This window comes from Python bivittatus, unplaced genomic scaffold, assembly GCF_059951505.1.
Source record: "Python bivittatus isolate LINGU-HERP-01145 unplaced genomic scaffold, Pbiv_v1 ctg000310_np1212, whole genome shotgun sequence".
Taxonomy (NCBI): domain Eukaryota; kingdom Metazoa; phylum Chordata; class Lepidosauria; order Squamata; family Pythonidae; genus Python; species Python bivittatus.
Genome location: NW_028277054.1, coordinates 5273041 through 5300657, shown reverse-complemented (window position 1 = coordinate 5300657; position 27617 = coordinate 5273041). Strand labels below are relative to the sequence as shown.

The following is a 27617-nucleotide window of genomic DNA, read 5'->3' as shown; positions in this document are numbered from 1 at the left end:
CGGCACACCCCTCACTCCCTCCCCCACCTGGCAGCAGCCACTTACCTGACAGCCTGGGACTTGCAACTTCCTGCCGCTTTCCCCACTGACTTTGTGGGAAGTCGGCAGGAATTTGCCTCGCCTAAGGACCATGGGATTCAGCTAAGGATTGCAATTGGGACTGCAGGGATTGCCATTGCTAAGCAATGTGTCATACTTTAAAATTGCATCATTTCATGACAGAAATTCCAGTCCCAATTGTTGTCGTAAGTTGAGGACTACCTGTATACTGGCAGACATCCAAACGCATATCCCACAAACCTTGCAGTGATGGGGAAAGGAAGGGAAAGACGGATGAAGAGGCAAAGTCCACCTTTGTATGCTTAGGATGCGAGATCCTATATAAAGCTGCAGGACTGCATAGCAGAAGAGCAAACGAGCAGGAGAAGAAAGGAGCCACATTCATCGTACACATCTACTGCAGCAAAGGTAAAATCTCCAGCAACTTTCCAGCAACTGCTGCTCCGCTCTTAAGGAAGATATGGAAGGGGGTTACTTTAGCATGGAAGGGTAGCCTCTGGTGCGGAAGGTCTCAGAATGGATCGCTGGAATCTTCAGTTAAAAAGATCAGTTAGAATCAATAAGAAAGCGGAAAATCTTGTTGATTAAAAAGAGTTGGATGTGAGAAGAAAGGAATTATGATATAATCTTAAACAGGGAGACGAGATGATTTGTTTGTATGTATCTGCTGTAAGGAAGATGGGAGTCACGTCTTCATCTTTTCTTTTCTTTTTTCTTTTCTTTCCTTGTACTGTATCTATCTATATAACTTTCTTAGCTTCTCACTTCACGTTTCCCCTCTTTTTTTTAATTTCTCTTCTTTAATGTTACTTTATCTTTTATTCTTGTAAGAATTCTTAATAAAAATTATTATTACTAAAAAAAGGAAAGTAGAAAATCTTGGATGAAGTTTCAAGAATTATAATGTTGAATACGTTGGAAGGGGAAGATTTAAATACAGTGAATATAACTACTCCCCATGTATCTTGCTGATTTATTTTTGACTGATTAGCAGCCGCATAGATAGATTTTCTCCATGACAAATTGTCCCTAACCTGCTCTTTCAGGTTGTCCAAGGGTGCATTCGTTTTTAACTTTAGTTGTTGTTTTTTTAAATTACATTTAGGTCAATCTATTTTTATAGAGAGCCGATTTGGTGTAGTGGCTAAAGCATCAGGCTAGAAACATGAGTTCAAGTCCTGCCTTAGGCACAAAGCGAAGTGGGTGATCTTGGGCCAGTCCCTCTCCCTCAGCCCTAGGAAGGAAGCAACAGCAAACCTCTTCTGAAAAATCTTGCCAGGAAAACTGCAGGGACTAGTCCAGGCAGTTGCCAGGAGTCAAAAATGGACTCGAAGTCTCTATATTTATAATTTATTTTTAGCTACATTTAATTCAATCAGGTTTTGCCTCAACACCCCCCTCCTTTTTTGTTGTTCTTGATGATGATATTGACTTTGCATGCTATTTATGCAACTATTGCTTGGAATTCGTTGGCGATCCGATAGCTTAGCCCATTCACTTTGACAAACCGCATGCAGAAATGCACATCTACTTCTTCATTCCTATAGATCTAAAATTTGAACAGCTCACTTTTAGTTGTGGAGACAACATCTTTATCATTTCAGCTTGAAGGCTCCAGAGACCACCACTTTTTTCACCATCATGAAGCTTCTTTCTCTCTACCTTTTTGCTCTCCTGGCAGCTACAGGTAAGTCCAAAAATATAACCAAGATGAGGCAATAGAGGGTTTGGTCCTGTGCAGAGCTGGTCAAGAACAATGTTTGACATCCATCAGCTTGAACATCGTTCTAGTGTTGGCAGTAAGGGTGATCAAATTCCCCTCACAGCCATGAGATTTGCAAGAAGAGGGTGGACTATCCAGGAGCAATATCCTTAAATTACATTGTAGGCATTTTCACTGAATAAAATTGGTAGGACATGGAGAGGGCTGAAGCTTCCTGGAAGATAACTGTAATTAGTACTTCTGAGTTTCTGTGTTAGGCTAACTTTATGTGAAACATCATTCTTGCAGATCAGATTTCAGTTAAATGAAATCACTGTATAGCTTTCTTCAGCTGGTGATTAACAGAAACAAAAGGGAGTGGGGAGAGAAAGTTTCAGTGCATTTGAGGATCATATTAGCCCTTGCCTATGCCTTCCATATCACATACATCCCACTTAACTTGCAGATAAAATGTAGAAGTAGGCTTAGAGAAGTAAAGTCCTCCGATCTGCTTCCTTCTAGAAATTTCAAGAGAAGTCTCCCATTTTTAGGCATGTAACATCCCTGTAGGTGCATACAGACCTTCTCTTCTGGACTAGTTCTCTTCTTGATTTATGCTTTGCTCAGCGATGCTTTTGGGGGGTTCAATTAATAAAACCACCACCTGCCTAGTAACCAGATTATTCATGCCCAGTCAGTGTTCATTAATTATTACATTCATAGTGATCAAGAGTAACGTGGTTTACATGAAAGTAGATCTCCCCTAATGCAATCCCCAGAATAGCAACCCTCTGTGTTGGGCTGAGAGAGTGTAACTGACCCAAAGTCAGCCCATAGTTGGCTTCGTACAACACACTTAGCAAGTAAACCCATATTCTTTGCTTGCAGATTAATGCTGGGTTCACTTATAATTATCTGGAAAAAAAACTAAAGTTAAGATTAACTCTAGCCAAGTTTGGCATGTTATGCAAATAAAGCCCCTAACTTTGGAAACATACCTGAGCTCTATTGTGGAATGGGAACTTGGGACTTGGGTTTTCCCGGTCCAACTTAACATGTTAACCCTGATAACAAATCAAATAAATCATTATTACAGTCATAGACCAACATAAAGGGGGTGGGTACAGTCATTAAAAAAGAAATATAACAAGATAAAATGTTGTATAAAGTAGAAAACTGTAATGAGACATAGAAGGTATAAAAGATATACAGTACAAAACTGAAAGATGTATGAGGCATAGAAGATATAAACACTTAAATAATAGGAATATAAAAAGGAGGGGTGGAAGTGCAGGGGAGCATAAAAAACAGTATGTGAAAGACTATATGGTGAATTATTGACTCTAGTTTATAATGTTGAGCTCCAAGCAAAAGCCAGAAATTATCATCTGATGAATTTTGAGTGCTGTTGAACAGAACCTGGCAAAGTTGTATGTTGTAGCAGGGTTAGTATCTAAAGGCAACAGGGTGGTGTAAAATTGTCCTGTGTGCCTAGATATTTACGTAGTAGTGGTAAGATGAGACTCGTGAGAATGCCTCTGTAGTATGAGCACTGGAGAAGCACATGCCCTGTTGTTTCAGTGTGTCCAGGACGCAAGGGCATTGTTGCTCCAAGTAGGGAGTTTCCTCTGTTGACCTTCATGGACAGTTGAGGAGCCCTTATGACACAATGCTTGTTCTTAGTGACCCTCGTTGCAAAACATGCAGATCTGGGCAAAGGTAGACTTGTGTCAAAACAATAAGGTAATTACAACAGTGCTTTTTTAGCCCCAATCCATTCCATGGTCAGCTGTATCCTACAAATAAGGCCAAGAGAGTTAACAGAGGGTGATTCATTTCTTTTTACTTTCAGCAATACTACACCGCTCAAGAGCTCAAGACCCACCACCACGTAAGCCACTCTTGCAACTTCATGACTTGGAATCAGTCATTTTTGGTAGGGGGTAAATCATATGGAAAGGGGTAGGTGAGTCTTCCCTGACTCTGTGGTGGGGGTTTTTTTCCGAAACCCTTTTTTTAGAATATTAAAAACTGCAGGAAATAGCAGGCTCTCAGCCCACTTTGCAACAGTTGGAGGAGCATCAAAGGCGATGTTCCCTGTTTGACCAGGGCATCCATGTTTGTATGCCATTGGCACCTGGTGTTAAACATTTATCCCGGAGAGTGGCTGAATGAGTCAGCCCTGGCAAGCAGATATCTTGTTCTCTTGCTGATTCTCTCTAAGTTAGGACTGCCTGATGCTTCCCTGCTTCATTCACCCAGAGAGGAAAAGCACTTCTTCTTGAGCGCTTCTAAGCCTTTTGCTGAATGCCTGTCCTTATGCACGTGAATCCTTCTCAGTTTCAGTCCCTCCTTGTTCAAAATATAATATTTGCCTGAAAGCTATCAAACTCCAAAAACTACAACAACAGAAATCACAGCATGAATACATAGCATGCCATGATCTCCTACAGGTGTTACATAGCTGCAGTCTCTGGTGGGTGCAGCATTTCTTCCATGGTTATTTGCAAGGAAGAATATATACCAGCTTAGAGGAATTATATGGACAGAATTCTTTTAAGGAGAGAAAAAAACTAATAATTTTTATTCCTTCTTCTTCTCTTCAGAACCGTCCTTAACCTGTCATAAAGCTGGCACAGGAACTACCTCTTGTGCCTCTGGCAAATGCTTTGCACAGACATTAGAAAGTACCGTGGGTAAGTGCGTATGCCTTTGGGAACATGTTGTAGCAGCTTTTGGATTTCTCAAGATGGCCAAATATGGCATGCAAGATGTAAGAGGACTTTAAGATTGGGGGATCTGAGAGAAAAATGAGGCCTGCTATGGATGCATGGAGTTGCAAAAAGTCAGAGGTGTCGTAAAGTTAAGAGAAAGTGGCCCCGAAATTGAAATATGTTCCTTTGTTATCTGAAATAAAGTGCATTCTCAAATGGAGAGGTAATCTTATGACGTGCCCACTCCATTATTTTGAAAGTGATTTCACCTGAAGCTTGATTAAAGTTGCAGCAACTGCTTCACTCTTAACAGCAGTAAACCACCATTTCTTTTCAATCTGCTGGAAAAAACTACAGTTTATGTGGCTAAACCAAGAAATATGTGCCAAGCATCACTGTGTTTCTAACAAAATAAACAAGCTATATAAAATATTTTTAAAAGGAAAACCCACATTATTCAGCCTTGCATCAGCTGTTGTTTTATTTTTATGGTGGCAACACAACATTTGGCTACTGAACAACATTTGGCTAACTGTAAGAAGGGTGTTCATGTAATATTTATCCATTCTTCCTGGAAACTGATACAATAATAGTACGATACAATTATTCTGACTGTCCCTATAGAAATTACAATAGAATAGCATGTGGTAGAGTCTTTCTAACATCCTGGATGTGGGATGGGATAGCAGTAGAGTATCTACTCTGGAGAAGCACAAGGGGAAGGATGTTGTGTTTGGCCCAAGGAAATGTTTTTCTAATCCTGGGGAAGGTAAGACTATGTTAATATTTTGCAGATTCCCAAATATCCTTTGCAACCCAAGGCTTGTTGTTCTTTGACAACCTGTTGACCTCACCTTGATGCTCGGTATCAGTTCATCTTTGGGTGTTTGTTTAATCTGTTTGTATCCCAGAGCCATTACAAATGCCTCTGATAACCCAAGTGATGCTAGTTATGGTTCTACTGCCACTTTCCAGTTGGAAGAGTAATTGTCAGTAAAACCTGAAGGCAATAAACTGTTGAGAAAAACTAGGTCTTCATCCAGCAATTGACTACCAACACCCAAGCTCATACCTCAATTTTAGACGTCCTTGTTTACAATCTAATCATGGCATGGGGGCGGCAGGTGTGGATCTCAAAAAATTCATTGGTACTGGCTCTAATGCGTCCTTCTTGACATAGATTCCCATTTGTGCACTGTTAAGGACTTGGGCCAGCGCTTTACCTTCAAAAATGTACTGTTGCAGGTATTAGTTCTCCACCTTTAGTTTAAAAAGGTACACTTAAAGATGGTTGATGATCTTGAGGCCAGCTGGAAGACAAACTCATGCTCTGCATTTCAATCCAAATTCCTTTGGAACAGAAAACAATCCCAAGCTATTTAACTATGTTCTATCCTGTTCCCCTCTATAACCTATATAATCCAACTTGGTGTTTGGCTTTTTTAGTATCCATGTAGAGATATAAAGATCTCTCTCAAGATTTTTCAGAATTGAGACCAAACCATTTAATTATGTACTGAAGTAGAGATCTTAGTGCCCTTTTATGCACCATCCATGTAAAGTTTTGGGATCGTGTGGTCTTCAATTTGAGGAGCATGGAAGGCTGGGTTTTTTAGGATTTCTAACAGAGTTGATATACATACATACATACATCACAACAACCCTACTTTTTATTCAGTTCTGGAAAAAAAAAAAAGAGGGACCTTTCAGTACTTCAATAACGAGGTTGTTTTAGTTTCTCCCATAAAATAGTTGTAGACACAGGCAAATATGAAGTTTAAGAATCCATGTATTTAGTGGATGTCATTTTCTGAACATAATTCGGTATGAAATGGTGCAATACAAGAATATGATCTATTGTTGACCATCCCTATGCAAATCCTCCTTGCTCATCGCCAATTTCCTTCCAGTCTTGAAGCATACAGTTTAGGTGCTTGGCATATAATTTGCTACGCACACTCAAAAGATTAATGGGCCTATAAGAGGGCAGATTTTTCTCATTATGCTTTTTGTGTTTTGGTACTATAATTGCTAGCCCCCAACCTTCGGGATATGATCTGTTTGATCAGGATGCAAACCTGGGCTAACTAATGGGACTAGTCCTCCTCCAGGTCTCCACACTCCCTGTGTGGCATTGCCATATAAGCCATAATACAAAATCCATCCAACTCCAAGTTAAATGTAGCCCACGTTTCCTGCAAAAAAAGATCACATTTGGAGTAGAACCTAACACAAAAAGTCGGTCTTTGGGACTAACTGGCCAGCCTGCAATGTTCCATGAGATGAGGATGAGAGAGCTGGCTTTGGGGGGCATATCATGTTACCTGCTTTTGAGGAGTTACAGGTGTTAAATTTTGGCATGAGGGTGTTCCTCCTGTAAAGCAGTGAGGTGGCTTTCCTCCCCCATGATTACAGGGAGGAGAAGCAGGGAAATGTGTCTCCCAGATTGAGTGATTGCAATGAGTTCACTGGACCAAGTAGATGATATACTCTGTGGAGGGCATCCTACAATTTGATCCATCTGGGTCAAATTCAGCATTTTGGAGGTACAATGTTCCTGCTGATTCCCTTCAAAGAGTGCCTAGCATCCTGAGTACTGGCAGAGCTTTATGGCATCATTAACATGCCATGACACCCACCCACCCGCAATTACCTTTTTTACCCAGATAAAGGCCATTTCCCCATGAATGACTTATCATACCTTCATACCATCCCCAATCTATCCTGCCCCCTTATTGTTATTTTGTTACAACAAAGGTTGGAAAACCCTGGAACATGCTGTGAGACTCTAGCTGGGAAATAACTGATGTACGTTGTGGAAAGAGGGCCACAGAGTGTGAAAATATGTTGATGCCAGTATTGGGGAAGAAGGGAGAGTGGGGAGATGCAACCAAAGGAGGCAGACAGAGGCTGCCATAGTGGGAGGTGAAGCAGCAGCTGTACAAGCCAGGGTGGAGGGAGGAAGTCTCCTCATCTCTCCAGGGCCCCAACTACAGATGGGAGATCAAGCAACCTGTTTTTTCTCCTTCTTAAGTGTAGGGAGATGTTAGCCCTTTGGTTATTTTCCAAAAGCAGCTAATCCTGATGCTTTGACAGTGCATTACTGGAATTAATGTATTGCTTTCTTTAAAGTAGGTGTGTCGACAGACAAAGTCAACTTACAAGACTGTGGTTTTTCATGCGAAGGACTCGAAATACAACTCACATTTACCAAAAAAAAATATTTAAGAGCGTCTACCGTATGCTGTACAACGAACCAGTGCAATACTCCTCCTACAGGTATGTGGGGTCAGGCAAGGATTGCAGCTCATGCAATAACAATTCAGCAGGTCAGCTAAGGCCTGGAAGCCCAATATTGTGGTGGCGTTGAGCACACTTGGAATATGGAGAATCTGTGGGATGCGTTCATAAACAGCCTCAGTGCTTTGCCCATTTGGAGATCGGCTTCTGTGGTGTACGCGTCTAGTCACTGAACACCCTTTTATCAGAAGGCAAATTCACAATTATTCCTATTGACCCTTCAAGCTGCCACGTACTACGCAGGATTCTGGCTTGCTGTTTGCTTTTTCTTAGCTTCCAAACTAAGCCCCCGGCTGTGGTCATTCAGTATTTTTATTTTTCAAGAAGTAGGACCCAGAGGCATCCTTCTTAATGAAGAGGAAATAAAAGACACCCCCTGAGGTAGGGGTGGGAAAGGTTTGGTTACTATTTAAGGTGTTAAAATTAAAGATCATATTTAAAAAACTCAGGTGGGGCCAGCATTCTGGCAATCCATGGGTATCGTATTGAAAACTTCAGGGCCTTGGTCTTACACCTTTGGTTACCAAAACATGGCTGTCAGTTCTGTCAAGGAGCTTTTTCAGCCAGACTACCACACCATCACATTTTTTTTTACTGAATGGGTTTTTTCATTCACACAACACAATAGACCAGAAAGGAAAGTTCAATTTGCTGTTACACCCCCACCCCCACCCACCCCCACATACACACACGCACACTGTTTTGGATTCCCATCTTTCTTCAGACCCAGATGAACAAGATCACACATCATACCGTCTCCACCACTGACCTGGTTAAGTGTAATGCCAAAAGCTGGACAGAAAATTTCTAATACTGATCTGTACTTTCAACATTTGGCTGGAAACCTGGACCTTGTTTAGGGTTTGTTTGAATGATGAACCAAGTCAGGAGTAGGAAAACCCAGTGATTCCCTATAGAGTTACCAGTCAGAGAAAAACTCTTACAGAAGGCTTAAGAAGGAGACGAAGCATCACACAAAGCCAGAAGCCCAAAAGCAAAGTCAGCCTCAGAATTCAGAGGGAAGCTCCATCCAACAAGGCTAAATTGGGCATTAGGAATGTTTGGAAGACAATAACGAGAACTTATAGACCCGAGTTTCTAAAGTCCTCCAGAAGAAGCTTTTTCTCTTGAATTGAACTGCCAATTAATCCATTACTCTTGGACTTCCCTCTTCGTGAGACAGACAATACGCATTACATAAACAGCAGGAAGCACAAGGTATAAAAATAGCAATACGTAGAAACATACAGCAGGGGAAATTTCATGCACGAAACCCAAAGACAACTCCTACTGCTAGAGGGAGCAGATCACACCGTTCCAGCCCCCAAGGCCTATTTCTTTGAATGGACTTCCTAAAACCCAGGAGGAGAGGCCATTTCGATATCCAGGGAAATGTTCCTTGTTGTTGGAAAGAATGTAGCTTTTTAATTACAAGACTGCTGATTCAGCTATTTCTCATGCCTGTCTTTCTCCACAGTACCTAGCGGAGAACTGCCATCCAGCAATTTGGTGTGCCCTGGATGCTTTGCTGAGGATTCCATATTCTGCGAGCCCACATTGATAAAATGTCCTGAATCAGAGAACCAATGCGTGAACATTACTGGGATCTTTGTTGACGGTAAAACTGAAACCAAAATACTTGGGGTGAGGAAGTATCTGGCTAGGTTCACGTAACATATTTAGTCCTGGCTGGCAGACAAAATTAATTTTCTGAATTTGTGCAGCTCAGCTGCAAATTTTGTCTTGGCTGTAGTTCTTTGCAAGCACCTAGTAATATGAGGACTTAATTGCAGACAGTCCCTTGTATGACAAGAACCTCTTAGTGATTGCACTGGGCTAATCATATATCCTGCCATATTCCACCATTTGGGAGTAGATCCAAACGTGTGTGTGTGCATATGTCTGTACACACACAAACACACACATGAGCATGTACATGTTCCTTAAAAGCTCAGCAAGGTTGGACCTGGCTAGCCTTTGGATGAGCTCAGCTGGAAAGCCAGAAACAGCTCTTGGCAGAAGGTGATGGGAAACCCCTTCTCTTGTGTTGCTCTAAAAAATACGTCAATTTGTCCACAGAGTTACTAAGAGTTGAAGAGTGTCTACCTTTTCTGTTGTATTAGCAGCAATTACTTGAAGCTACTTTTCCTCTTTTTGATCTTTTCCAGGTACTAAACTAACACCCTTCTATGGTAGAGGTTGTGCTACATCCAAAACAATGCTTGTTCCTCTCTTTTACCCTATATCCAGAGGTGGACAGTCCTCGATTCAAATTACTGCCATCAAGAAGGTGAAAGATGCAGGTACTTAATGATCACTTCAAGGAAACGTCATGGTTACTCTCCTTCTTTCTGGTCTTATTGGAATCCAGCTGACCAACTTCTTTTATTGATCTTGGTATCCTGTATTGAGAAAGCATCTGAGTCCCAAAGAATTAAGGATGTGGCTCATTTGGAGGGCTGAGGTGTACTTTAACCCCAAAGATGTTTTGATTTTACCTTTAAGAAATTATATTTTTCTGTCCACACCATTTGATTTTTTTGAAGTGTTTTGATTAGTTTCAATCATTATACCTAATTCATTAAAAGGGTTTTCCCAAACTCTGACATTCAAATGTATTTGCATTCAGTTAATGTGAAAAAAAATAGAGGAGGATCTATAAGCAAAAAGTAGAATATATGTTTTTCATATAGAATATCCCATTTTCATCTTTGGAACCTTCCATTACAACCATAATAAAAATTGTGACAGACAGCCTTTGTCTGAAACACTGGCAGTCCATTTCCTCTCTAAGAAACTAAAAGTTAAAGTGGTCTTTAAGCCAGAACCAAATGAACCACATTATGGTATATAATGACCAGCAATTCTACTTGAAATACGGCAGATTCCTATGTCCCTAAAACCACTTGAGCAATTGGATGAGTAGCAATTGGATGAGTTTGAGTTACTTTGTTGTGATAGTTGACTTCTCTCACCCCGCCCTCGTGGACACAAACTTGCTTGGATTTGGCCTAATTTAATTCCAGACTTTTTTATTTCTTTCCACACTTCCTCCTCCTCTTAGGGCATCTTCTGAGCTCCCAGAATTTGATGCTCAGAGCTCTGTAACTGCTGAATTTTGGCTTGACAAGTAACTAATAAAAGAACTGGATCCTTCCCAGGGAAGAATGGAAATGTCCCTGTTCAACATGATAAGGCAAAATATCTATTTGCTCATCAGGGAGTTATGTTTACTTTCTTGCTCTATTCATTCCGGATACAGCCTCCAACTGAACCAGGCTTTGCTTATGGTTTCTTCTTCTTCATTACCATGTTATGATACAAAAGTGATTTCCTAGAGTGGCCCATCCCAGATCATCCTTTCCTTTATCTCTGCTCCCTTTGACTCTTGGGCTTTAGGTTCAACTGCTAAGAAGAAAAATGGAAGGTTGTGTCAGCTTTCCAGACTATAGACCAGAGATGGCAATCTGGAGCTTCTAAGTAATGTACTTCTTGTGTGTAGGAAGAAATGAGAGAGGGCCAAGTTCATGAAAGATAGAGCACTTTGATCCAGTGGGAGCACTCCCTTTTTATTCACAATGCTTCTGGAAATCTACATCGTTGGTTAGATTTATATCTTACCTTCCTTCTGGGACTTCATAGGGACAACTTAGTATTCCCAGCTTCATTTCTTTTCCTAAACAACAGCTTTGTGGTGTAGCATCATTCCAAGTAAGGCATTGTGGGGAAATACTGTGGCCCACCTGAACATGGATCATAACCTTGTACTGCTGGAAGTAACAGGAAACAAGAAAGGGTTCAATGGGATGAAAGTATGAGTTTCTTTTTGCCATGTAGAAAAGCTATTGTATTTTATTTATAAACTTTCTATTCTGGTTTTTAATGGTCAAATGATATGCAACAATTTTTCAACACCTTAAACAATTTTTAAAGTAGTACTCCAAGAATGCAGTCTCCTTAAAACCAGAACCTGACTTAAGTTGTTCTGCTGTTGAAGTGTTATTTTCATTCTTTTCTCAACACAAATACTACTGTTGAAGGTTCTATAATCCCTCAGTGATGAGGCTGCCAATGATGTGATGAAAGGCTTTTAGGGAGCTCCTATTGGCTGCTTAAGTCTTTGTGGGCATGTTTCCTCTCATCTGGACACTGGACATTACCTACTATGTCCATTTTGGCTTGGGCAAGAGAGATTAGACACTTGCTTGCACAGAACAGCCCTTCCTTCCTTCCTTCCTTCCTTCCTTCCTTCCTTCCTTCCTTCCTTCCTTCCTTCCTTCCTTCCTTCCTCTGGACCAGTATCAGTAGTCCTACAGCACCATGGCATGCCTATCTATCTATCTATCATCTATCATCTATCATCTATCATCTATCATCTATCATCTATCATCTATCATCTATCATCTATCATCTATCATCTATCATCTATCATCTATCATCTATCATCTATCATCTATCATCTATCATCTATCATCTATCATCTATCAATCATCTATCATCATCTAGCTATATCGTTGATGATCATAGGGAATATGAGATGATGAGGAGGCATCGCTGCTCCAATAGGAGTTTCCTCTATTGACCTTCATGGACAGTTGAGGAGCCCTTATGACACAATGCTTGTTCTTAGTGACCCTCGTTGCAAAACATGCAGATCTGGGCAGAGGTAGACTTGTGTCAAAACAATAAGGGCGCTACTACAAAAGTGTCTTTTTACCCCCAACCCATTCCGTGGTCAGCTCTGCCCTACACCTAAGGCCAAGAGAGTTAACAGAGGGGGATCTGTTTCTTTCTACTTTCGGCAATGAGGCACAGTTCAAGGGCCAACTCTTGCCCTCCTCACTCTCCCAGAAGTAAGCTACCCTTGCAAATTCATGGCTTGGTATTGTTTAATTTTGGGGGGGGCGAATCATATGGAAAGGAGTGGGTGAGCCTTCCCTGACTTTATCTGTGGTGATTTTTTTTTTCAAAACCCTTCTTTAGAATATTAAAAATTGCAGGAAATAGCCTCCCAGCCCACTTTCCAACAGAAGACCATCAAAGGCAATGTTCCCTGTTTGACCAGGGCATCCATGTTTGTATGCCATTGGCACCAGGTATTAAACACTTATCCCAGAGAGTGGCTGAATGAGTCAGCCCTGGCAAGCAGATATCTTGTTCTCTTGCTGATTCTCTCTAAGTTAGGGTTGCCTGATGCTTCTCTGCTTCATTCACCCAGAGAGGAAAAGCACTTCTTCTTGAGCACTTCTAAGCCTTTTGCTGAATGCCTGTCCTTGTGCACGTGAATCCTTCTCAGTTTCAGTCCCTCCTTGTTCAGAATATAATATTTGCCTGAAAGCTATCAAACTCCAAAAACTACAACAACAGAAGCCACAGCATGAATACATAGCATGCCATGATCTCCTACAGGTGTTACATAGCTGCAGTCTCTGCTGGGTGCAGCATTTCTTCCATGGTTATTTGCAAGGAAGAATATATACCAGCTTAGAGGAATTATACGGACAGAATTCTTTTAAGAAGAGAAAAAAAAGACTAATAATTTTTATTGTTTCTTCTTCTCTTCAGAAAAGTCCTTAACCTGTCGTACCTCTTCGACAGCAACTCAGCTTTGTACCAATGCCGAATGCTATTCACAACAAGCAGAAAGTACCATTGGTAAGTGTATATACCTCTGGGAACATGTTCCAGTAGCTTTTCAATTTCTCATGCTGGCCAAATGTGGTGTACAAAATGTAAGAGGCCTTTAAGATTCAGGAATCTGAGAGAAAAATGAGGCCTGCTATGGATGCATGGAGTTGCAAAAGTCAGGAGTTATCGTAAAGTGGCCCCGAAATTGAAATATGTTCCTTTGTTATCTGAAATAAAGTGCATTCTCAAATGGAGAGGTAATCTTATGACCTGCCCACTGCATTATTTGGAAAGCGATTTCACCCCAAGCTTGATTAAAGTTGCAGCAGCTGCTTCACTCTTGACAGCAGTAAACCACCATTTCTTTTCAATCCGCTGGAACAAGCTACAGTTTCTGTGGCTAAACCAAGAAAGATATGCCAAGCATCACTGTGTTTCTTACAAAATATCACACAGTCCTTACAACACTGTTCCAGGCAGAGAGAGATCCTGTTTCCGTGACATCTTAACCCTACCAGACACATCATGACCCAACTTAGTCACACCTGCTTGTCAGCCACTGAAGCACAACCATTCTCTATTTCATTTGATCGATGACCAGCAAGTTACATACAAACATTTTTTAAAAGAAAAACCTATATTGTTCAGCCTTGCATCAGCTGTTACTTTATTTTCATGGTGGCAACACAACATTTAGCTACTGTACAGGTGATAGAGGTTTCCCTAACTGCAAGAAGGAGGTTCATATAATATTTATTCATTCTTCCTGGGTATTGATACATTTAGAGTAAGATATAATTATTTTGACTGTCCCTATTGAAGTTACAATAGAATAACATGTGGTAGAGTCTTTCTGTCATCCTGGATCTGGGATGGAGTTGGGGTAGAGTATCTACTCTGGAGAAGCGCAAAGGGAAGGATGTTGTATTTGGCCCTAGGAAATGTTTTTCTAATCCTGGGGAAGGTAAGACTATGTTAATATTTGCAGATTCCCAAATATCCTTTGCAACCCAAGGCCTGTTTTTCTGTGACAACCTGCTGATCATATCTTGATGCTTGGTATCAATTCATCTTTGGGTGTTAGTTTGGCCTGTTCATATCTGAGAACCATTAAAAAAGTCTAGCACCACTTTCCAGCTGGAAGAATAATTGTCAGTAAAAGCTGAGGGCAATAAAGCTGTTGAGAAAAACTGGATCTTCATCCAGTAATTGACTATCAACACTCAAATTCATATGTCAATTTTAGACGTCCTTGTTTGCATTCTAATCATGGCATGGGGGCAGCAGGTGTGGATCTCAAAAAATTCATTGGTACTGGCTCTAATGCGTCCTCCTTGACATAGATTCCCATTTGTGCACCGTAAAGGACTTGGGCCAGCGCTTTACCTTCAAAAATGTACTGTTGCAGGTATTAGTTCTCCACCTTTAGTTTAAAAAGGTACACTTAAAGATGGTTGATGATCTTGAGGCCAGCTGGAAGACAAACTCATGCTCTGCATTTCAATCCAAATTCCTTTGGAACGGAAAGCAATCCCAAGCTATTTATGTTCTATCCTGTTCCCCTCTATAACCTATATAATCCAACTTGGTGTTTGGCTTTTTTAGTATCCATGTAGAGATATAAAGATCTCTCTCAAGATTTTTCAGAATTGAGACCAAACCATTTAATTATGTGCTGAAGTAGAGATCTTAGTGCCCTTTTATGCACCATCCATGTAAAGTTTTGGGATCGTGTGGTCTTCAATTTGAGGAGCATGGAAGGCTGGGTTCTTTAGGATTTCTAACAGAGTTGATATACATACATACATACATCACAACAACCCTACTTTTTATTCAGTTCTGGAAAAAAAAAAAAAGAGGGACCTTTCAGTACTTCAATAAAGAGGTTGTTTTAGTTTCTCCCATAAAATAGTTGTAGACACAGGCAAATATGAAGTTTAAGAATCCATGTATTTAGTGGATGTCATTTTCTGAACATAATTCGGTATGAAATGGTCAACAAGAATATGATCTATTGTTGACCATCCCTATGCAAATCCTCATTGCCAATTTCCTTCCAATCTTGAAGCATACAGTTTAGGTGCTTGGCATATAATTTGCTAAGCACACTCAGAAGACTAATGGGCCTATAAGAGGGCAGATTTTTCTCATTATGCTTTTTGTGTTTTGGTACTATAATTGCTAGCCCTCAACCTTCGGGATATGATTTGTTTGATCAGGATGCAAACCTGGGCTAACTAGTGGGACTAGTCCTCCTCCAGGTCTCCACACTCCCTGTGTGGCATTGCCATATAAGCCATAATACAAAATCCATCCAACTCCAAGTTAAATGTAGCCCACGTTCCCTGCAAAAAAAAGGATTTCACATTTGGAGTGGAACATGATGCTAGCAGTGGGGAAGAAGGGAGGGAGAGTGGAGAGGTGCAACCAGAGGAGGCAGACAGAGTTTGCCATAGTGGGAGGGTGAAGCAGCAGCTGTACAAACTAGGGTGGAGGGAGGAAGTCTCCTCATCTCTCCAGGGCCCCAACTACAGATGGGAGATCAAGCAACCTGTTTTTTCTCCCTCTTAAGTGCAGAGAGATTTTACCCCTTGGTTATTTTCCAAAAGCAGCTAATCTTGATGCTTCAACGGTGTATTACTGGAATTAACATATTGCTTCCTTCAAAATAGATGGGTCGAAGACGCCACACGACATCCTTACATGCCTTTCATCATGCAAAGCCAGGGACATAAAATTCACATTTGGAGACAAAAAATATATCCGTGCGAATGGCAAATGCTGTGTCACGGACAACTGCAATAGTATTCCTGCAGGTATGTGGGGTCAGGCAAGGATTGCAGCTCATGTAATAACAATTCAGCAGGTCAGCTAACGCCTGGAAGCCCAATACTGGGGTGGCGTTGAGCACACTTGGAATATGGAGAATCTGTGGGATGCGTTCATAAAACAGCCTCAGTGCTTTGCCCATTTGGAGATCGGCTTCTGTGGTGTATGCGTCTAGTCATTGAACACCCTTTTATCAGAAGGCAAATTCACAATTATTCCTATTGACCCTTCAAGCTGCCACGTACTACGCAGGATTCTGGCTTGCTCTTTGCTTTTTCTTGCCTTCCAAACTAAGCCCCCGGCTGTGGTCATTCAGTATTTTTATTTTTCAAGAAGTAGGACCCAGAGGCATCCTTCTTAATGAAGAGGAAATAAAAGACACCCCCTGAGGTAGGGGTGGGAAAGGTTTGGTCTCTATTTAAGGGGTTAAAATTAAAAATCATATTTAAAAAGCTCAAGTGGGGCCAGGATTTTGGCAATCTGTAGGTATCGTATTGAAAACTTCAGGGCCTTGGTCCTGCAGTTTTGGTTACGAAGTCATGGCTGTCAGTTCTGTCAAGGAGCTTTTTCAGCCAGACTACCACACCATCACATTTTTCTTTACCAAATGGGTTTTTTCATTCACACAACACAATAGACCAGAAAGGAAAGTTCAACTTGCAGATACATCCCGCACACCCACTGTTTTGGATTCCCATCTTTCTTCAGACCCAGATGAGCAGCACACCACGTCCACCACTGACCTGGTTAAGTGTGTTGCATAAAGCTGGACAGAACATTTCTAGTACTGATCTGTACTTTCAACATTTGGCTGGAAACCTGGACCTTGTTTAGGGTTTGTTTGGATGATGAACCAAGTCAGGAGTAGGAAAACCCAGTGATTCCCTATAGAGTTACCAGTCAGAGAAAAACTCTTACAGAAGGCTTAAGAAGGAGACGAAGCATCACACAAAGCCAGAAGCCCAAAAGCAAAGTCAGCCTCAGAATTCAGAGGGAAGCTCCATCCAACAAGGCTAAATTGGGCATTAGGAACGTTTGGAAAACAATAACGAGAACTTATAGACCTGAGTTTCTAAAGTCCTCCAGAAGAAGCTTTTTCTCTTGAATTGAACTGCCAATTAATCCTTTACTCTTGGACTTCCCTCTTCGTGAGACAGACAATACGCATTACATAAACAGCAGGAAGCACAAGGTATAAAAATAGCAATACGTAGAAACATACAGCAGGGGAAATTTCATGCACGGAACCCAAAGACAACTCCTACTGCTAGAGGGAGCAGGTCACACCATTCCAGCCCCCAAGGCCTTTTTCTTTTAATAAACTTCCTAAAACCCAGGAGGAGGGGCCATTTTGATATCCAGGGAAATGTTCCTTGTTATTGGAAAGAATGTAGCTTTTCAGTTCCAAGACTGCTGATTCAGCTATTTCTCATGCCTATCTTTCTCCACAGTATCTAACACAGATGTGAAAAACAGCAGTTTGGAATGCCCCGGGTGTTTTGAATTCAAAACCTACTGCGAGGCCACATTGATGAAATGTCCTGAGAAAGAGGACCAATGCGTGAACATTACTGGGACGTTTGTTGACGGTAAAACTGAAATCAAAATATTTGGAGTGAGGAAGTGTCTGGCTAGGTTCACATAACATATTTAATCCTGGCTGGCAGACAGAATTAATTTTCTGAATTTGTGCAGCTCAACTGCAAATTGTGTCTTGGCTGTAGCTCTTCGCAAGCACCTAGTAATATGAGGACTTAATTGCAGACAGTCCCTTCTATGACAAGAACCTCTTAGTGATTGCATTGGGCTAATCATGTGTCCTGCCATTGTCCACTGTTTGGGACTAGATCCAAACGTGTGTGCGTGCATGTGTATGTACACACACACAAACATATGCATGATCCTGAAAAGCTCAGCAAGTTTGGACCTGGCTAGCCTTTGGATAGCTTAAGTGGAAAGTCAGAAACAGCTCTTGGCAGAAGGCGATGGGAAACCCCTTCTCTTGTGTTTCTCTAAAAAATACATCAACTTGTCCACAGAGTTACTAAGAGTCGAAGAGTCTCTGCCTTTTCCTTTGTGCTAGCAGCAATTACTTGAAGCTACTTTTCCTCTTTTTGATCTTTTCCAGCCAGTGGAAGCAAACCCTTCTATGGTAGAGGTTGTACTGCAGTCACAGAAAGGGACATTGTCCTCGGTGACACTATTGCCACAGGTGAAAACTCCTGGTTTCAAATTTCTGGCTTCAGTGTGGAGAAAGCTAAAGATAGTTCGTGGTCAGTTCAAGAAAGCTCCACGGTTACCCTCCTTCTGTCTGGTCTCATTGGAATCCAGCTGACCAACTTCTTTTATTGATCTTGGTTTCCTGTATTGAAAAAGCATCTGAGTCCTAAAGAGTTAAGGATGCGGCTATATTGGAGACCTGTTGTAATTTAACCCCAAAGATGTTTCACTGTTACCTTTGAGAAGTATGTTTTTCTCTCCATACCATTTGATTTTTTTAATGTGTTTTGATTATTTTCATATATTATATCTAATCAATTCATTAAAAGGATTTTCCCAAACTCTGACATTCAAATGTATTTGCATTCAGTTAATGTGAAAAAAGAAAAGAAAAAGAGGCGGCTCCGTAAGCAAAAAGTAGAATATATGTTTTTCATATAGAATATCCCATTTTCATCTTTGGAATCTTCCACTAAAAACATAATAAAAATTGTGACAGATGGGCCTTTGTCTGAAACACTGGCAGTCCATTTCCTCTCTAAGAAACTAAAAGTTAAAGTGGTCTTTAAGCCAGAACCAAATGAACCACATTATGGCATATAATGACCAGTAATTCTACTTGAAATAGGGCAGATTCCTATGTCCCTAAAAGCACTTGAGCAATTGGATGAGTAGCAATTGGATGAGTATGAGTTACTTTGTTGTGATAGTTGACTTCTCTCACCCCACCGTCCTGGAAAGAAACTTACCTGGATTTGGCCTGATTGAATTCCACTTTAGAGTCCCTGGGGTTCCCTGAGCTTGGTTGTTTTCTTGCAAATGTTTCATTACCTGGCTAGGTAAGATCTTCAGTGCTAGAATGGGATGGGGTTTGGTCTCTGTTTATATACTGTGGTGTGTCCTGCCAGTGTTGGTGGGGGTTTTATTTTGTTCCTCCAGTAGTTCCTTGATTAGGGTATTGTTCACTGCTTGATTGTGTGCCTGGTGGTAACCTCTGATTATCTGGGTGATGATTGCTGGTGAGGAGAAGTTCTGGTCTTTTGTTTTCTTTTCTATTGTCTCTTTTGAATGGTGTGTAGATGCTGTTTATCTCTATGTGTCTGCTGATTGCTGCCTTGCCGGAATACCAGGCTTCCAAGAATTCTCTTGCATTTTTGGATTTAGCTTGGTCTAAAATGCTGACAGTTTCCCAGTTAAAACTATGGTTAAGTCTGTCCATGTGTTGTGAGATTAAGGAGTTTTCATCATGTCTTCTGCTAGTTGGTGTTCATGTATGTGCTGTTCCAGCCTTCTGCCTGTCTGTCCTACACAGTGTTTGTTGCAGTCCTTACACTGTCTGTTGTAGATGACTCCTGCTTTATCTTCTTGTGCTACTGGGTCTCTTATCAAAAAGTGCCTGACCACTCAACCTACTACAACACAACCAACACAAGCTATGAAAAGGATCCCACTGCCATACATCAGACACATCTCAGAAACCACCAACAGACAACTACAACCACATGGCATCTCTGTAGCACACAAACCAACTAAAGCCCTCCAAAATAGCTTAAGTAAACTAAAAGACCCAGTAGCACAAGATGTGTGAGAACAATAAAAAAAAAAAAAACCTTGAAGCTGTAATTCTTTGAGAGCATACTGGAGAGTTGGTCTCATTGAATCCTGAGGACGTGAAGATGGAGAGTTCCTCATATACAGATGGGCAAATTTTTTATTGCTAAGTGCTGTATTTTGCATCTTTAATATTCATACTACTACATTCATACTACTACTGGCTCTCAAAAATCCCCATTAAACCATTTCAAAAAGCCATACAAATTTAGCACACAAAAATCTCCACCCCTAACAAAATCCAACATCCCATAGCAACGTCCTTCTTTCTCTTCCATTAAAAGCTCTGCAAAAGAGTTCTGTTGGCAAAGCCCTTCAGTGTATAGTTAAGGAGGGTGCCATTTGCACTTCTGGAGTTCAGATGCTCCACAAATGTTCATATGGGGAGCAACAGCATGTTCTACCTCCCTCTCCTCTAATCTCACTTGAGGGGCACTCTCAACATCCCCTTCCTGGTTGAATGACCTGGATGGGTTGGTTCTACCTGGAGGGGGCAGTCCTTCAGATGTCTAAGGATCAAATCGTAAAGAGCTTTATAGATTATGACAAGCACTCTGAGTTTTATGTGGCAGCCTAGTGGTAACCATTGCTGATCTCACAAAACCAGCATTCTATGGCAGTGTTTCTCAGCCTTGGCAACTTTAAGATGTGTGGACTTCAACTCCCAGAATTCCTCAGCCAGCATGCTGAGAGTCCAAGTCCACACATCTTAAAGTTGCCAAGGTTGAGAAACACTGTTCTATGGTATTGGCAGTTCTCAGAACTCAGTACTCAGAAACTGATGCAATTTGTACTAACTGCAACTTCTGAGTAGCCATGTACTATCATCAATATGAGGGGTGAGAAGGGCATGGAGAACAATTGTCAGGGCATGGTGCTCCAGGAAGGGCTGCAACTGGTCCACCAACTGTAGTTGTGAGTCTAGGAGAACCTCAAATTGCAGACCTACTCCTTCAGTAGAAGTGCCTCCCTATCCAAAGTTGTCCCTGAAGCAGACAAAATATCAAATGGTTTCTGAACAACCAACACTTCCATCTTTCAGGGATTCAATCCCAGCTTGTTTCTTCTCATTAAGACCCTAACAACCTCCAGACATTGGGTCATCAAGCCAACATTTCATCAGAATGACGAAAAGTTCATGCTTCATGAGATCATGATACATGTTTCATCATATTGATGAATTCTCAGCTTGCTGTGGACGCCCCCCCCCCCGAACAGAGGTAAAGAATAACAGCAACAACAACAATGCTCAAAGAAGTGAGGCAATAAAATTATTGTTATTGTTAGTAGTAGTAATGATGGTACTGTGTTATTTCTCAATGAATGAAATATAATAATATCCTTAGCCACCATCATTGACTCACTTTGGACATGTCGGCATATATTAAACATCCTATTACTCTCCCCTCCAAAATAAAAAAATAAAGAGGAGGGACAGACTTCCTCTACAAGTCCCCTAGTTATGATTGGAACCAGTTCTTGCCTAATTTAGATAACCCTCTGGGTTCTTTAAATTGTTGGTTCTCTGTTGATGTTGTCCCTTTTCCCATGTTCATTGTGCAAATTGATATTAGTCTACTCTGTGTGGGATGTGGTGATCACTCATGTCTTCCATCCCACCCACTTGAGGGAATTGTTCAAAGACATCCCACAGGAGAGCCACACTACAATCTCTATAAACTTCAGCACATTCAATAGTTGGCTTCAGGAAAGGCTGTTGACTCGCTCTGCAAGCACAGTGGCTGCTGGCCTCTTCTTCTACCTCATCTCTTCAGTCTTACTGACAGGTGGTGAGTATTGCTCCTCAACACTGAGATCCTAGATAGGCAGTAGAGGAAGGCTTCTTCCATGGGTAAGGACACATAGCTGGAGAGGCAGATTACTCCACTGCTAGAAATACCTCCAAAAATCTTTGGTTTGTCTCATTTTTTGTTTTTAATTCTGGGACGGGTTGTGAGAAAACTGCTCACCTACATTAGAAACCAAAGCATTTGGAGATAGATGCAAGAAAGTATACTTTATTAGAATGCCCTTCCAGTGATCACTAGGCTCCCTGCCAGCAGCAGCAGGAGAGAGCCTGAAGCAAAATTCCCCATGTTATATACATTTGATCAATTACATTGGAAAGAGAAAGATAAAAAGACTAATACAATTACATTGCTACCCTTCCCCTGGAATGCTTTGTGAAGCTTTTGAACTGACCTCTTTGCTATATTTTACATTTGGAGTATCCTTCCTGGTATTATCATGATATCATAAACAGCAATGTTCACATTGACACTGCTTGTTACTCCCTTCCATTCCTCCTTCCTAGAAAGACAACTGTTGGGCTTATGTTAATTGTCCCTGGTCCAGGGTCACAGCATTAAGTATTGGGTCATGCAAATACATTGCTGCCTCTAAGCTATCTAAAGATTTATACCTCTCAATAGGTGCAAATATGTTTTAACATGATTTGATGCGTAGCAGACATTTGATTATACTACCATAGATGGGAGGGAAGATTTGGGAACCAGAAACGTGGGTGTGGTTGCTGCTTTGTGAGAAAACCAAGACCAATGTCAGAAAGAGTCCTCCAAAATATACTTACCTTTAAATCAGACTTTCCCAACCCAAGTCATCCCACTGGGGAGGATTTCAAGGCTCATAATTCTCAGGTTGGGAAAAACCACAGGAAGTTCTCTTGATAGCGTCAAGCTCTTGTGTTTCCCTACGTATTTTTCCTATGTTACATTTGAATGAGATTCTTCAAAAAGGAATGAGATTACAGAATTGGCTTGCTTTCCCTTTCAAACACAATTTATCTCTCTGCTTGTTTCAGGTTTTTACTAACAGACTCTCAGTAAATGAATGAGGAGGTTAATCATCAACCAGATAGCTGAGGGATAGGCAGGAGGCTAAAATGTGGGTCTCTTTCAGGTTCAAAACATCCCATTGCGGTTATTATGGTCTTTTGAGCCAGTCTTGATTCCTGGTGACTGCAGGAACAGGTTATGCCATTTTCTGGGCCATATTTGCCACACCTTCTTCCTAGGACTAAGAAGGAGCGACTGGCCCAAAGTCAACTTTTGTGCCTAAAGCAGGACTAGAACTCACAGTTTCCCAGCTCCTAATTCAATGCCTTTAACCACAACACCAAACTAACTGTCATAAACCAGTCATTATAAATAGGGAATTCTGGTTTTGTTCAAAGTTCCAGGATACTCTGTATTGGTTCTTCCAATATATTAACAGGCTTCCATTCAGCTTGGAATTTGAGAAAACTGGTCTCAATCAGTAATAAAAAGGCTGGGAGAGAATCTCATCTAAAGGGCTGAATATCTCCTTATGAAGAGTCATATTTCCTATTCAAAAGCTGAGCTAATTTCTGATATCCATGTTTTCAGTCTCTTCCTCTTCCCTCCAACCTTCAAACTATTGGTAGAAATGTTGTGGATACATCCCTAGAAAAAACTGATATTAATCTTGAACTTCTAAAAGGGGGATTTTAATTAATTATTGCATGACTTGGTTGCTTCTGTGCCTGTTTAACCATTTTACTTCTCCCATCTGCAGTAACATCTCTAAAATGCCAAATGTGTTTTATCTCCAGAGGACAATGTAGAAATGAGGACATGAAGATGGTGGAGTGTGGAAAACAATACATTTTGTCTTTCTGGGACTCTGTATATGTACTTCGTATAGTGAGAGAAACATGTATTCAGTTTAGCTGACAGTCAACTTTATCATCATTTTGTATCTCAAGCATCAAGGGATAATTCAAAATTCTTGAAGGTGAATTACATCATTGACTTCAAGTAATGTCAACATACTCTGCCATTTTCAGTGGAGTGTGTTTACTACGAATGTTATGTAGAAAAAAAAATTATTTTCTTTTGCTCTTCCATACATGGAAAATACTGGAGGGAAAGTGGTAAGAGAAAGAAAGGGATTGAATGTTCCTTCTAACTGTAGAGAACAGTTTTCCAGAAGTTCACCAATTAAATTCATTGTTCCTTCTTATCTGTGATAAATGGAGGAAACCAAGTTGAAGAACATATTTACCAGTCTGAGTTCTTTCTCATATTATATTAAGGAAAAATATATAATCTTCCCAACCAGCCAACATCCATTGATACAAGGGATCTCAAATGAAATTTTTAAATGAGCAGACTGCTTTAAAAAATTTTTTTATTATTTATGTATTTATTTATGGTAAATCCCAACATTTCATTTCTGTTTCACAGCCAGTCCTTCACTCAGTTTCACTGCTAAGACTTGTGCACAACCTGAGGAATGTAATGGAGGCTATTACAGTCTCACTGCTGCACATGGAAAATACTCTGAGGCAGAACTTCACTGATGCCAGTCAGATGGTTGCAATTCAGTGCCTCTTCCTTGTAAATAATTCAACTCAATGTACCTTTGCATAAGGCAGGGAAGGGAAACTGCAGTACTGCGGGCAGGGAGTGAGAAAGGAAGGGGAGCATGTTTCACCCAGCTTAAGCAGACACCAAGAGGACACCAATGGAGGTGTAAAGGTTGAATGGAGCATAAACTTCTGGTGGGGGTGAGGAAAGTTCGTTAGTTGAGCAAGCTATTGCTGAATCAACTGTAAGTTAATAAAAATAGCAGCTGTCAATAAGAGGAAAACATGGCAGTCCAGCAACCCAGGATGAAATGGCGGCTAGGGCAGTAACCAGCCATTAGAAGGGAAGGGTGATGTCAAACTTTGTCGCCCGTCAGAATTGGGGCTGTCATAGAGGGATGTGAGCACTGCAGATCATCCTCTCAGATGGGCTTAAGATGGGTCCCGAAAGAAGGCATCCATTTTGAAGGGGAACTTCAGAACATGGGTGTCAGCCTCATGGGGTAAACCAGATAGGGATCACAAGCAGATGAGCCAAGTCTACTTTTATTGTGAAGCTACCTTGACAGGATCTTGCAAGTCCAAAAGTACATTTCTCCCCTGTCTCCTTTACAGCCTGAGAAACTAAGGAGGGTCTCCTCTGAGCCTCTTCCCCACCCACTGTGCAGCTGCAGGCTATGCTATCTCTTATCTGACCATTCTCTTGGCAGCAGCTCTTTGCCTAGTCTCCCAAAGTCTTTCCCACATACTATTACATCATATCACATCAAGCTAGTTTTGAGAAGCAAGGGAATCCCTCCACCCCACCTCCCTGCAACTCAGCTTGAAACTCGAAAACATGGACAACCCTCAGTCTGCTCCTAGTCCATACCTTTTGGTATGTCAGCACCTCTTGATCCTTGATATCTGTAATGGTATGTGGGAACGACCTTGTGAGACTGAGCCAAAAGATGCTGCCAAGGGATAGTCAGATAAGAGACAACATAGCCCACAGCTGGACAGTGGATGGGGCAAGAGGCTCAGAAGAGACCCTCCCTAGTTTTTCAGGCTGTAAAGGAGATGGGGGGAGAATTGTACTTTTAGGCTTGCAAGATTGATGTTAGTCTTACTAGGTAGACCAGACAGGAAACATGACCAGATGAGCTAATTCTACTTTATTGTAAAGCTACATTGACAGAATCTTGCAAGTCTGAAAGTACAGTTCTCTCCTCATCTCCTTTACAGCCTGAGAAACTAGGGAGATTCTCTTCTGAGCCTCTTGCCCCACCCACTATCCAGCTGTGGGCTATGCTGTCTCTTATCTGACCATTCCTTTGGCAGTGTTTCTTGGCCCCGTCTCCCAAGATCTTTCCCACAAGCCATTACAATGGGGCAGGGTACATTTGTGGTGGATTGGAAGTGGGTGGAGCAGGTGAAATGAGGCGTCATCTATTCCTGCACTGAAGAAGTGGTGGCCTGTATTGTTGATGGGATAAGCAGAAAGCACGGCTGTGCCTTTAGACCTTGGGACTACCACTCCTGTCCTTTCTGGGACTTATGGAAGCCAGGATGCAAAAGAGCTTGATATTTAAAATGGGACAGTGGCCATGAAAATGTTTGCTAACTTTGGATTGATTTCTGCAATGCCAAACTCTGAGGAACTTGAACCCAATGGAATGGTATGCTAACAATCATACATAAAAGTAGGGATTCTCCACAACCAGCTCATCCAGTTGTCTGTCTTGGCAAAGAGAATCAGTGTGTCTATGTGTGTTTTGGCCTGCATTCATGTGAGTAGAATTTCTTTCTTCCTTTAATGGAAGAAACACAATGGAAAGAGAAAATAAAATAAAACAGATAACTAAAAATAAATAATTAAAAAGTGAAAAGGAGGAAAATAAAAATAAAAACATGGGGGGCGAGAGAGAGACCAACTGCAGGATGGATCCAGAAACATCCATTACCATGTAACTGAAGTCCCGGGGCTTCCATCATGTGGTTCTGGCCTCCATTCTGACTTTTTTTTGACCCACCCTACTGACACCCCTGAATGGATAAATAAAAAAATAGACAGTATATGGACAGATACATATAGATATATGAGCCCCAGACAGACTTAGTTTTCTTTTAGGCTAAAGTAACTTGCCCAGCTCAGTGAAGCCGTAGGAAGGGCTGTCTAAGTCAGGCATGGTTAACTAGCCTTCAACTGTGGAAACAGAGATGACATCCTAGAGAAGCCTCACAAAAATGGGGTTCTCTAGGAAAGCTATCTCTGTAGTTGTTTCAGTTGCTACCTCCCCACAGCCATTCAAGGAAATGGGCCAGAATGAGTGAAGGGTTAGATAGGGTCTCTCCAAATTTATCAGGGGAGGTGGCCATTCCAACAGGAAAAAGGGGAAGAGAGATGGGAAGCAGCAGACTTCCATCCTCCCTTACACTGGCTAGTGGGGGTCCTGCAAAAATGGCCAGCAAACACAAAACTCCAGCCATCCTGTGTAGAATTCATGAAGATGGGTCAACTGACTGGGAGATGTAATGTCTGGGTCATTTGTGTCCTGCAAATGGGCCTATTTTTTTACAAGACTGTTCTTTCTAAGTCAAAAATAACCAATTTGTCTCCTAAAAGAATACCTATTTTGCTTGTAATTAAACATCTACTTATTGTGCTTGTAGATAGTCAACTAGCACATCATGATGTGGAAATCCACTTTCTTCAGTTGATCAAATAATTGTAATTTTTGAGATGGTGGGAATCTGCAGGAACGTCAGTACTGTTTCTCACACATTTCTCTTTCTAATGCATATATCTGTAGACATTTTCCTTACCTTTTAGGTGCAACTTTGCCTATCCTTTTAAGCTGCTGGTACATACATGGTACGTACAAAGTATGGTACATACTTTTTTAATAAGCAAATCTCCCAGGCAAGTGCATTTTTGCACAATCTTCATACTGAGAAAAGGATTCCAGTGTAGCTGATAAATACTTCACTGGAACAGTGTCTGTCAGCTATGTAACCATTCAGAGCAGTATGAAAATGCACACTCATCACAAACTTTCCACTACCAAAAAAAAGTGTGCTAGAGTTCTCCAACATCCCAAAATATGTATTAAATCTAGAGGTATAATGGGCAGAAGGAATAATCCTGAGGAAGAGCAGGGAATGCTCCAAACAAAACAATATTCAGGTAAAAGAAATCTGATCTGGGGGAGAACTGTAACCTGAG

At 41.1% G+C, this 27617-nt stretch overlaps 1 protein-coding gene across 3 annotated transcripts; it reads left to right on the top strand.

The window, feature by feature from the left end:
• Positions 1-240: 240 nt before the first annotated feature.
• On the top strand, positions 241-18800 carry LOC107326590 (uncharacterized). 3 transcript variants are annotated; one of them, XM_088139931.1, is made up of 11 exons: positions 241-468; positions 1608-1747; positions 3615-3653; positions 4369-4458; positions 7609-7755; positions 9254-9394; positions 9945-10079; positions 13342-13431; positions 16077-16220; positions 17685-17822; positions 18362-18800. In XM_088139931.1, exons 2-11 carry the CDS (start codon positions 1702-1704, stop codon positions 18583-18585), a joined length of 1194 nt encoding a protein of 397 aa, XP_087996057.1. In that variant the 5' UTR covers positions 241-468; positions 1608-1701; the 3' UTR covers positions 18586-18800. The 3 variants fall into 3 exon arrangements, with proteins under 3 accessions (XP_087996057.1, XP_087996058.1, XP_087996056.1); XM_088139932.1 differs by having other exon boundaries at positions 245-468; positions 1665-1747; positions 7612-7755; XM_088139930.1 differs by having other exon boundaries at positions 245-468; positions 1665-1747.
• Positions 18801-27617: the final 8817 nt, after the last annotated feature.

Bases quoted from the DNA above. Each gene is read 5' to 3' on its own strand.
- LOC107326590 (XM_088139931.1), top strand. From the start codon at position 1,702: ATGAAGCTTCTTTCTCTCTACCTTTTTGCTCTCCTGGCAGCTACAG. The intron at 3,654-4,368 runs GTAAGCCACTCT...TCTTCTCTTCAG, and splicing joins AGCTCAAGACCCACCACCAC to AACCGTCCTTAACCTGTCAT. The intron at 9,395-9,944 runs GTAAAACTGAAA...GATCTTTTCCAG, and splicing joins TACTGGGATCTTTGTTGACG to GTACTAAACTAACACCCTTC.